Source organism: Chiloscyllium plagiosum, chromosome 27 (assembly GCF_004010195.1).
Source record: "Chiloscyllium plagiosum isolate BGI_BamShark_2017 chromosome 27, ASM401019v2, whole genome shotgun sequence".
Taxonomy (NCBI): domain Eukaryota; kingdom Metazoa; phylum Chordata; class Chondrichthyes; order Orectolobiformes; family Hemiscylliidae; genus Chiloscyllium; species Chiloscyllium plagiosum.
This window is the reverse complement of record NC_057736.1, coordinates 17,991,535-18,004,534: the sequence shown is the minus strand read 5'-3', so window position 1 is coordinate 18,004,534 and position 13,000 is coordinate 17,991,535. Positions and strand designations below refer to the sequence as shown.

The 13,000-nt window shown below is 40.3% G+C and overlaps 1 protein-coding gene across 1 annotated transcript in view; it reads left to right on the top strand.

Moving 5' to 3' along the window:
- The window catches only part of LOC122563382 (taste receptor type 1 member 1-like), a 23,215-nt gene continuing 10,215 nt past the window's right edge, over window positions 1–13,000 (top strand). The window contains exons 1-4 of the mRNA XM_043717123.1: window positions 1–41; window positions 1,456–1,611; window positions 9,069–9,366; window positions 10,396–11,190. Coding sequence (XP_043573058.1) covers window positions 1–41; window positions 1,456–1,611; window positions 9,069–9,366; window positions 10,396–11,190 — 1,290 coding nt within the window. The remainder of the gene's footprint in view (window positions 42–1,455; window positions 1,612–9,068; window positions 9,367–10,395; window positions 11,191–13,000) is intronic.

Here is a 13,000-nt window from a genome sequence, read left to right as displayed (position 1 = left end):
ATGGTTGCGTTCTTGAGCAAGCCCGCACTTCGGAAACTGCAGTAAGAGTTGGCGATGTAATCACGTTACAGCCAACACATGTTTTAAAAGTTGGCACTTCAGAAACAGTGTCCCTAATTCATCGTTCACGAAACGCGTGTTAGAGCAGAATGACCTGTACAGGATATTCATTCTCTAGTGCTCTGCCAGAAAGAAGTCTGCTGAACCACAACAGGTGCTGTGATCTTCTATAGTGGTTAGCAGCCAGAGGCGGGCCCTAAATCTATTTCAGCTGGAATGAGGATTGAACTGCGTGCTGTTGGTGTTACTCTGATCCTTGTGCTGGCCAACTGAGCCCAGATTCCCAACAGATAGGTTACACTGCAACAAATCTTACCATTGCCAATATCCTCCCACAATTACTGCCCCTATCTCTTGTCATCTACCACTCCAAGATGTCCACTCTTCAATTCTAAATTTTTGGACAACCTGATTTTAATTGTTCCACTTTTGTCAAACATGCCTTCAACAGCCTCAACCTTAAATTGTGGAATTCACTTCTAAAATCTCTCTGCCTGTCCTCCTTTAAAATGCTCCTTGCAATCTATCTCTTTGGCCAAGTTCTTGTTCACCTGTCTTAACATTCTCTTAAGAAACGTGGTATCCATTTTTTATTGTAATGCACACGTGATGCACCCTGGAATATTATGATATGTTAAAGATGCAATAGAAATACAGGTTGTTATTGAAAAGGACATGACCAGCAATATTGTGAGGACACCATTAACTCCAAGTGATCGATGATCTTGGCATGGACAACTATTACTGTTCCTTCACTGCCACTGGTTGAGTTCCCTTCACCATTTGGATTACAATGATCAAAGACAAGACCCAATATAACTTTTTCAGGGCAACTCTAGATGGATAATAATTTACATCTTGAGAACAAGGAAATCAGAAATAATAAAAGAGAATAAGCGAAACAGAAATGAAATACAAAAGGGAATGAGACTGAAAGAAGACTGAACAGGGAGAAAGGGAAGTGAAGGAGTTTGAGAAAAACCAAAATAAAAAGAGGAGCAAAAATGAGATGGACACACATATATCTTTTCCAGTTTGTGGGACACAGAGGCTTCAAAGTTCTGCAGCATAGGTATAAGGACTTCAGGATAAATTAGCTTGGTTCCATGAAGAAGGCAAACCTCACTCCTAGTGTTGAAATATGGGTTTTGATGGAAGTTTGGTCACATCATCCCCATTCAAAATTATGCATTGCAAACCACAAACATCCTCACTTTAATTTTATGTAAATTCTATTCTCTTAGGTAAATAATCTTGTGTACTTGTATTTCCAAACTAGTTTGATGTTGGAATGGATACAAAATTCCTGGTGCCATTGTTCAGAGCATCGAAACAGCTGACACTAGCAGCATGTTTCTTAACATTAATGATGTTCTACCTTGTGTTACTTGTGAGGTGCTTTTCTGCACAAGTCTTCGCTATTGGACATGATGCAGAATGTTGCCAGATGCAACTTCAGCTGCCTGGGGACTACGTTATTGGAGGACTGTTTCCGATTCATGTTGAATCGTACAGGAACCACTCAAAGCCAGAGGTTCCCATGTGTAAGATGTAAGTAAACGTTTTGCTGGCTGACCTACATGAAAGTAATTCAAATTGTGACAAAAATATAAGATTGTAGATGAGTAGTAGAAAAGTGAGATGGCCATGAAGATAGGAGATATATTTGATGTCACTTTACAAATTTTGTCAATTGTCAGACAGTCCAGGTACATTGAAAGGTAATTAATGTAATCCCACTGTATAAAAAAGGAGATAGTCAGAAATTTGGGAATTACAGACTGCTTCACCTAATATCAATAGTTGGGATAATTCTGAAGTCTACAATAAAGGTTTGATAATATGACAATTAATATTTGCCAACTATATTACATAAAATCAACATGGATTTATGATAGGGAAATTGTGTTTGATAAACCCGCTGGAGTTTTTTTAAGGATGTAACTAGTAGCATAGATGGAGAACCAGTGAATATGGCATATTCGGATTTTCAGGAAGCTTCTGATAAAGTTCCGCATAAGAGGTTGGCATACAAAATCAAAACATAGGAGATTGGTGCTAATGTTTGGCATGGATTAAGAATTGGTTAGCAGACAGGACAGAGAATAGGAATAAATGGATTGTTTTCAGACTGGAAAGCAAGGGGGCATGAAACAGTGATCAGGCCTCCAGCCCTAGCTAGCCACAGTATATATCAGTCATTTGGATGAAAGAATTGTGTATAATATTTTCAGGTTTGCTACAGCACATAACTAAATAGGAGTGTGAGTGATGTGAAGATTGTAAAAGAGGCTTCTGTGCTTTATAGGCAAATTGAGTTAGTGGACAAACACGTGGTGGATGCAAAATGGTGTGAATAAATGTGTTATCCACTTTAGTTAGAAAAATAAAATGGCAGAGTATTACTTAAAGAGTGATAGATTAGGAAATGTTGATGTACAAAGGACCTAGTTAGCCTTGTACACTGCTCATTGAAAATAAGCAGTAAGGAAGCCAAATAGAGTCATAGAGTCATAGAGATGTACAGCATGGAAACAGACCCTTCAGTCCAACCCATCCCACCTGCCAACACCCGGCCCATATCCCTCCAAACCCTTCCTATTCATATACTCATCCAAATGCGTCTTAAATGTTGCAATTCATTGCAAGAGCGTTTGAGTATAGGAGCAAGGAAATCTTATTGCAATTATACAGGGTCTTGGTGAGAGCAGAGTTGGAGTATTGTAATCAGATTGAGTCTCCAAACCTAAAAAAAGATATATTTACCATAGAAGGAGTGCAGCAAAGATTCACTTAATTGATTCCAAGGATCACAGATTTGTCTTATGAAGAGAGACTGTGTCAGCTATGCCTGTATTCACTAACAACCTTAAGACCATAGGATATAGGAGTGGAATTAAATCATTTGGCCCAAAGAGTGCTCCACCATTCGATTATGGCTGATATGTTTCTCAATCGCATTCTGCTGCCTTCTCCCCGTAACCCTTGATCTCCTTCCTAATCAAGAACCTGAAGAACCACTTTCTTAATGTTGAGAAGAATGAGAGGAGATCACATTGAAGTTAATGTGGTAAATGTTGTCAGGGCCAGACAGACTGGGTGCATGGGTAATGTTTTCCCTGGCCAGGTAGTCCAGAACCAGCAGTCAGAGTCTCAGAACACGTGATTGTCTAATTCAGACTGGGATGAGGAAATGTTTCTTCACTCAGAGGGTGATGTGCTTATTCAATTACCACCACAGAAGGCTGAAAAGTGTTGTTCTGATTAATATTTATCACTCAGAGAAATTTCACTTATGACAGTAAGGAGCAGACGATCTGGTTTATCTGCTGCTATCAATAGCTTCCAACTTTCTGTTTTTATAGGGTCTGTGTGGTCCAATGTGGATGAAAATAGTCACCCTTTGGTCTAACTGGAAAAACCTCTTCACAAGATAATAGAGGTTTTGCTATTCTTCCCGAATGTATTCACATCAAACTTGGAAGATTGTTAGTTTGTTGAGTTCAGGCAGATATTTTGAATTAATTTACTGAAGACCTGAGCTTCTCTTTTGAACTGGAGGGCTTCTAACGCCATATTTCTCTCACAGACAATGGTGACAAGAGACATTTACATTTGCCATATCTAGAATCTTTAGGCATTGCTGCTCTATTACTAGTTCTGCCTTTCACGGAGTTACATGTTCCACATCTTGAATCTTCATGTGGCAATGGGTATTTATCCTCAATCTACCTCCATGTGTGAACTGACGTAGGTAGATGTTTTACTCCAACTTTTTGATGAGTTTGGACTTGGTCACCCTCAGTAATTGAATTATTGGTTAAATTAACTCGTTTACTAACTGATGTTACATTAGGAGTTCTTCTGGCTAGATCTCATATCTGTTATTTCCATCAGCAAGATTATAACAACAAATTCTTCGTCCTTCACACACACAGTCTTCCTTGCACATTTGTTCTTTATCCTACTTTCCCATCACCCCTTACGCACAGACCTTCCTCCGTTCTACATAATCATAAACAAACATGTTCCATTTGAAATTGTCCCTTTCTAGTTACCTCTGTATTGAATATGTGAGAGTGATTTCTCATTTTAGATAGTCACTGTGCTGTGTTATGATCAGATGAAAATTTGTCCTTTGCATACAAATCTGGTCCCTCTAAGAACTGCAGTCAACCCAAACCTGACCCCAACCGTAATCATACCCTAACCCCAACCCAAAACTTAACCAGAACCCTAATTCTAACCCAAAACCTAACCCTAGCGCAAATGTAACCTAACGCAAATGTAATCCTAAATGTAACCCTAACGCAAATCCTAACCCTAACCCTTTCCAAGCCCACACAATGTGTGTGTATTTGTTTATGATTACATAGAACAGAGGAAGGTCTGTGTGTAAGGGGTGAGGGGAAAGTGGGATAATGTACATATGTGCAAGGAAGACAGTGTGCGCGAGGGAGGAAGAGTTTGTTGCTATAATCTTGCTGATGGAAATATGAAAAATGTCAGATCCCAGAATGAATATTGGCTTGATAGATCATCAGTTTAATGTTTGCAATAGGTTACCCTATGGGTTACTTACCAAGCACATTCACATAAGACTGTCAATGTTCTTCGACAAAATAACACAAGTTCATTACACAAAATAAAACAATAACAAAAACAGGCATAGCTATCCAAATAAGACAGTTCAGAAAGATTTTGATATTAAACAGTAAAACAAAGTTTCAACCTTTTTACTGAGCTATAGCCTTTATGAATCATTGATTCCAGTGAAGTGTCACTTCCATCTCAACTCTTTAATTCCTTACCTGATCGATGTTTTCCCGTTCTAATGACCTAAATCGCTTTTTGGTTCTGACAGCTTGAAAATTTCCACACAGCTCTCACAGCTCAGAAATTTCACTAACTAATCTCTCATAGTCTGGAGATTTCTACACAACTATCAAGCTGTGCTGGGATGAAACTGTTCTTCTACAATGGACTCAAGTCACTAATGGCTCCTTTCTCTGTGTCGTACAAGTTCCACTTTGTAAATACTTCATCCATTAACACACCAGGAATCCTGCTAGTCATCTGACTGAAGCTAGCTGCTCTCTTCAATATTATGTAGGTACTTCACTGTTCCCAATGACTTTCTGAGCTCTTAACAACAAAATCCTTCACAGAACTGAAACCAACTCATCTTTAACATCCAAATTCCCAAAATGATAATTGTATAATATATACCATTATCAGTTTATGTTCGGAGATAAACTGTGTGGGTGGCTGAGGACTGTGCACATGGAGAAAGAGAATGTGTGTGTGGGAGGGAGGGAGTGAATCTGCATGCATGACAGGGAGGTGGGAGAGAGTGAGTGTGTATGTGTGCATTGATGGGACTGAGTGTGTTTGTGTGTGAACAGCAAGAGTGAGCATGAACCCTGAGACTGCATAAAGTTGACACACACCCACTAATTCCCTCCTCTTACTCTACAAAACCCAACCCATGCTGGGAGAATTGGAAACTCAGACTGAGAAATTACCCACTTCTGACTCCCACAAATGTACAAATTCCACCAAGATTAGCTAAGAGTTTATACCACCAAAAGTTATGCAAGGCCTGTATGAGTTGAGCCCAACTTGTCTTGGCTCCAATTTGTATTGCATTCCCTGGTGATTAGGATTTGAGAGTTAATCATAGAGTCATAGAGATGTACAGCATGGAAACAGACTCTTTGATCCAACCCGTCCATGCCGACCAGATATCCCAACCCAATCTAGTCCCACCTGCCAGCACCTGGCCCATATCCCTCCAAACCCTTCCTATTCATATACCCATCCAGATGCCTCTTAAATGTTGCAATTTTACCAGACTCTACCACTTCCTCTGGCAGCTCATTCCATACACTTACCACCTTCTGTGTGAAAAGGTTGCCCTTTAGGTTTCTTTTATATCTTTCCTGGCTCATCCTAAACCTATGCCCCCACCCCTGGGAAAAGACATTGTCAATTTATCTTATCCATGCCCCTCATGATTTTATAAACCTCTTTCAGGTCACCCCTCAGCTTCTGACGCTCCAGGGAAAACAGCCCCAGCCTGTTCAGCATCTCCCTATAAACTCAAATCTTCCAAACCTGAAACATCCTTGTAAATCTTTTCTGAACCCTTTCAAGTTTCACATCTTTCCGATAGGAAGGAGACCAGATTTGCATGCAATATTCCAACAGTAGACTAACCAATGTCCTGTACAGCCGCATCATGACCTCCCAACTCCTGTACTCAATACTCTGACCAATAAAGGAAAGCATACCAAATGCCTTCTTCACTATCCTATCTACCTGCGACTCCACTTTCAAGGAGCTATGAACCTGCATTCCAAGGTCTCTTTATTCAGCAACACTACCTAGGACCTTACCATTAAGTGTATAAGTCCTGCTAAGATTTGCTTTCCCAAAATGCAGCACCTCACATTTATCTGAATTAAACTCCATTTGCCACTTCTCAGCCCATTGGCCCATCTGATCAAGATCCCATTGTAATCTGAGGTAACCTTCTTCGCTGTCCACTACATCTCCAATTTTGGTGTCATCTGCACTCTTACTGACTATATCTCTTATGATCACATCCAAATCATTTATATAAATGATGAAAAGTAGTGGACCCAGCACCGATCCTTGTGGCACTCTACTGGTCACAGGCCTCCAGTCTGAAAAACAACCCTCCACCACCACCCTCTGTCTTCTACTTTTGAGCCAGTTCTGTATCCAAATGACTAGTTCTCCCTGTATTCCATGAGATCTAACCTTGCTAACCAGTCTCCCATGGGGAACCTTGTCAATTGCCTTCAATTTCTGTAGCTCCATTTCATAACCAATATGACTAAAAAGAAATACTATTTGGCTCTGCTGTTTGGCACTTTTTAATGTTATTTTATTAAAATTGCTGTTGTGTCAAAATCGAGAGTGTTGTGCTGGAAAAGCACAGCAGGTCAGGCAGCATCCGAGGAGCAGGAGAATCAACGTTTCAGGCATAAGCCCTTCATCAGGAATATAAAATCAGTTTTTTGAAATTTGAGAGAAAACTTGAAACGTGGTCTCCCATGTAGAAAGATTGGACAACTCTACTTAGAATTTGGTCTTCTATGGACTGTAATAAATCTGACAAAGGCTCATCAGTAATGCCTATAACTTATGAATTCTGGCTTTAAGTCATTTTTGGCACACTCTCCAATAGTCTGTAGAGATTATTACTGAAGTCATCTATGAATTCCCTTGGATGCTGAATTCTTCAGTTAAATAACCCTTTATATAGTTGTATTAATTCTGAGGTTGAAATGATTGTCTAAAGCTTTCAATACCTCTCTGAATGTATCTGTTGCATCTTTTATTCATTTATCTGTTTGTAAGAACTGGCTGTCATATTCTCGTAAGACTACATTGCAAAAGTACTTACTTGGCTGTTAAATGCTACTCCTATGGATACAATGTGAGGAGACACCTCCTCCCTTTTTTAACTAAATTAAACAGGTGATCTGGTCATTATAACACTTAATGTGGGAGCTTACTGTGAACAAATGTTTCTTACAACAGTGACCACATTCCAAATGTACTTAAGTAGTTCAGTGTACTTTGTGATATCTGTTGTGATAAAAAGGTTTTATATAAATGTATTTTTTAAACTTTCAACTTGTAGAATCTCCTCACAGTCTAATTCTAACAACATTTCTATTCTGTTGGTTTACCATTTTAACAATTTACAGTTTTGTTGCTGTCCTTCCCTATTATCTCAACCTTTCTCCATTTAAGATAAGAATTCTCCAACACTGAACAATTGATATCAGGTTAACCATCAAGCACAAGCCATCACACCCTCCAACTTTCATTATGATTATGGCTGATCTTTGAGCTCAATACTCTAATCCCATCTTCTCCAATTATATTTTTAGTCACAGAAGTTATAATTATCTCCTTCTTGAAAACACGTAATGCTTCTGTAGTAGTGAATTTCACAGGCTCACCATTCTCTGGCTGAAGAAATTTTTCATCTCAGTGCTAAAGGTTTTACCCTTATCCTTAAACAAGGATCTTGTTTCTGGACTCATCCACTCCTTCCTCATCTAACCTGTAAGAATTTATAGGTTTCTATGAGATCTCCCCTTATTCTTCTAAATGCGAGTGAATACAATTCTGAGCAATTCAATGTCTCCTCATACGTCGATCCTGCCATCACAGGAATCAACTTGGTAAACCATCACTGCACTCCCTCCAAAACAAGAACATCCTTTCAGATAAGTAGAGCAAAACAGCACACAATATCCCACATGTGGCCTCATCAGTTGCAGCAAAATTTCCTTGCTCCTGAGCTTGAATCATTTTGCTATGAAGGCCAACATGTTGTTTGCCTTCTTTACTGCCTGCTGCACCTGCACACTTACTTTCACTGACTGGTGCAAGAGGACACCCAGGTCTCGTTAAACATTCCCCCCTCTCGGCCTTTCAAGAATAATCTGCCTTCCTATTTTTGCGACCAAAATGGATAACCTCATATTTATCCACATTATACAGCATCTGCCGGGCATTTGCCCACACACTGAGCCTGTCCAAATAATGCTGCAACATCTCCACGTCTGCCTCACAGCTTAGGTTAGGTTAGGTTAGGTGCAGGTTAGGTGAATTGGCCATGCTAAATTGCCCGTAGTGTTAGGTGAAGGGATAAATGTAGGGGAATGGGTATGGGTGGGATGCTCTTCAGAGGGTTGGTGTGGACTTGTTTGGCCGAAGGGCCTGTTTCCACACTGTTAAGTAATCTAATCTAATCTTACACCCAGCTTTGTGTCACCTGCAAATTTTGAGATGTTGCATTGAGTTCCCTCATCTAAATCACCTAATCCTTACATTCTCTACAATGAAATTCTTGGTAGTAGTTGAGTGTGTCAACCAGATTTGTCTTCTTTATTAATACTTCCAGCACTGACAAACCAGTATGATGTTTGGAAATAACATTCCTTTTTAAAATATTTCATTAGGTTTTCCGATAATGGGTATATACTGTTTGAAACCATGAGGTTCGCAGTCGAGGAGATAAACAACTCGAGCTCTCTTCTGCCAAACGTCAGTCTGGGGTATGAGATATTTGATGATTGTGCAATTACCATCGATATCCAGGGATCATTTGCTTTTGTGTCAAGGCCTCCAGAACATGTGGTGAAAACAGACCAGTTTGATCGCAGATACCAATCTTTAGCCTCAGTCCTGATTGGTCCATTAAAATCAGATGCTGCTATCATCACAGCCAACATTGTCAGGTTGTTCGATGTTCCTCAGGTAAAGTTACACCAATTGTTTGTTTTCTTGGATTTTTTTGGATCTCTCAGATTCCCTTACCTTTCAATAAGCACAACACCAACATACGTTTATATAATGCCTTTAATATGCCAAGTATATAGGCACTTCAGAGGAGCATTTTCAAACTGAGGCACATCACAGGGGAGGCAATGGCCTCATATATTATCCCTGGACTATTAATCCAAAGATCCAGGTAATGCTCCTGGGATCTGGGTTCAATTCCTACCTTGGTCAATTATGAATTTTTTTTTAAAAGTCAGAAATTAAGAGTCTAATGATGACAATGAATCCATTGTTGAATGTCAGGAAAAAACCCATCTGGAACACTAATGTCCTTCAGGGAATGAAATTGGTCTGGTCTACATGTGATTTCAGACCCACAGAGATGTGGTTGACTCTTAACTGCGCTCTGGGCAATTAAGGGTGGACAATAAATGTTGGCCCAGCCAATGACACCCTCATCCAGTCAATGAATTTTTTAAAAAAACATCAGGAGATATTGGATCACACAACAAAGTACAAAGTCAGGAGGTAATTTGTAATGAGCATTGTGAAGGGGAAAGAGAAATAAACTGAGGGGTTTGGGGAGGAAATCAAAGAGTTTGGGGCTAAGACAGCTGAAGGCAACAGTATTGTGAAGGAAATAGACAATACACAAGTGGTCAGAATTGGAGGGTCACAGAATGACCTGAAGGGTGATTGTTAGGGCTTTTAAAAAAAAATATGCATTTGCAGGACATTGGCATTTCTAACTAAGCCAGCGTTTATTTCCATTGCCATTTGCCCTGGTGGTGGTCAACTGGAAGAGATAACAGAGACAGAAAGAGAGAGTAAAGGATTTGAAAACAAAAATGGTAGTTTTAAAATCAAGGCATTGCTGGATTGGAAGCCAGTGAGCTCAGAGTTGATGAGTTAAACAGACTTAATGCAAATCACCAACATATTTGTGTTGGAAGTATTGGATGGTGAATTAGAAATAAAATGACTGATTGCATCTTTCCATTGCAGATTAGCTATGGAGCCTCCAGCGAGGAACTGAGTGACAAGACAGAATATCCAAATTTTATGCGAACCATCCCAAATGATGAGAATCAGATTGAAGCAATTGTTCTATTGATCCAGAAGTTTCGGTGGAATTGGATCACAGTGATTGGAAGCAGCAGTGACTATGGGGAGACTGGAAAACGCAAAGTTATCTCGAGTGCCACTGCAGTGGGAATCTGTGTGGCATCTTATGGCACAATCCCACAGCATGAATCAGAGTCAAAGCAGGAAATCATCAACATTATTGACACCATCACTGCCAATAATGTCAATGTTGTCGTCATGTTCGCTGACGTCCAGGATGCAGAACATTTCTTCCAGGTGGTGGTGGCTATGAACATCACTGGAAAAGTCTGGATTTTAAGTGAAGCTATATCTATCAAGAGAAGACTTTCAGAAATTCCCAACATTAAGAGAATTGGCACTATCTTAGGGATTGCTGTAATGCAGGGCCACATGCCAGGATACAATGAATTTGTATTAAGGGATATCATTACTTTAAATTCTAGTATCAATCAAAGCATGAACTACACTGATCCACAGGAGGAAAGGCGAGACTGCACAGATAATACCTTCATGGCCACCTACAACCAATGCGTCCCATGCAAGACTGATGGTGTCAAATCACTATTGGAGTATTCAGAGTGGCGCATTGAGTTTAATGTGTACTCTGCTGTGTATGCTGCAGCCCATGGTCTACATCAATTACTTCAATGTGATTCAGGAAACTGCAAGAAGGAAGGTGCCTTACCATGGCAGGTTAGAAAATTACTAAATACAAACTCTAATTTCAGCAATATTTAGGGTGGCACAGTGGCTCAGTACTGCTGCCTCACAGCACCAGGGTCCTGGGTTCAATTCCAACCTTGGGTGACTGTGTGGAGTTTGCACATTCTCCTTGGTGTCTGTGTGGGTTTCCTCTGGGTGCTCTGGTTTCCTCCCACAATCCAAAGATGTGCAGGTCAGGTGAATTGACCATGTGAAATTGTCCACAGTGTTCAGGGATATGTAAGCTAGGTGCATTAGTTAGGGGAAATGAAGAATAGTAGGTGAATGGGTCTTCAGAGGGTCAATGTGGACTTGTTACCACACTGTAGGGATTCTATGAATATTCTCATGAATCATTGCCAGTAAATCTTGTTTCTATGTGGTGGCACAAAGCAAGTGATTACAGGTTGGCATCCCCCTTACCACCCAGTGTTTTTATCTTCAATATTTCCAGTTTAACTAAACATTACTCATTGTGGAATAATAATAGTGTTATCAAGAATATGATGGGCTCTTCTCGAATCTCCCTTTTCAATTCACTGCCCAACAACATCAACATGCATTTATGTAGTGCCTTCAACATTGTAAACTCTTCCAAGGTGCTAAACAAGAACAGTTTCAAACACAATTGTTTCATCCTCAAAAAAAGTATGTCACAGCAAATGGCCATATTGTTGGTCAAAGAAGTAGGTTTTTTGAAGCATCTTAAAGATAAAGTAACAGATAGAGAGGCAGAGGAGTTTTGGTGGGGAACTACAGAGTTTAAGGCCTCAGTAGCTCAAGGCAACATCACCAACAGTTGAGCAATGTGTTTCTAAGTTGGGCTGGAATTGGCAGGGAGCAGAAATCTCAAAGGGCTGAGGGTTGAGTAGGATTACAAAGATAGGAAAGATTGAGGCCACATAAAGATATGAAAACAAGGATGAGAAAATTAGAATCCATGTGACGTTTAATCTGAGCCAATATATGCCAATGAATGCCCCCCAATAGCAGCAGAGATGTGGAGAAACAGATTGGGAAACAGATTTTGGAAAGGTGCAGAAGCCACAGGGTAGTAGTCATGGGTGATTTCAACTTCCCAAACATTGATTGGAAGCTCTTTAGATCAAGTAGATTGGATGGGGCGGTGTTTGTGCAGTGTGTACAGGAAGCTTTTCTAACTCAGTATGTAGATTGCCCGACCAGAGGGGAGGCCATATTGGATTTGGTACTTGGTAACGAACCGGGACAAGTGATGGGCTTGTTAGTGGGTGAACATTTTGGTGATGGTGACCACAATTCTGTGACTTTCACCTTGGTTATGGAGAGAGATAGGTGCATGCAACAGGGTAGGTTTTACAATTGGGGAAAGGGTAAATACGATGCTGAAAGACAGGATCTGAGGAGCATAATTTGGGAGCATAGGCTGTCAGGGAAGGATGTCGTGGAAATGTGGAACTTTTTCAAGGAACAGATACGACATGTCCTTGATATGTATGTACCTGTCAGGCAGGAAAGAAATGGTCGTGTGAGGGAACCTTGGTTGACGAAGGAGGTTGCATGTCTTGTAAAGAGGAAGAAGGAGGCTTAAATAAGGTTGAGGAAACAGGGTTCAGACAGAGCAGTGGAGGGATACAGGATAGCCAGAAGGAACCTGAAGAAAGGGATTAGGAGAGCCAAGAGAGGGCATGAAAAATCTCTGGCGGATAGGATCAAGGATAACCCAAAGGAATTTTATGCGTATGTGAGAAACATGAGAATGACGAGAACGAGGGTAGGACCGATCAAGGACAGTAGTGGGAGATTGTGTATTGAGTCGGAA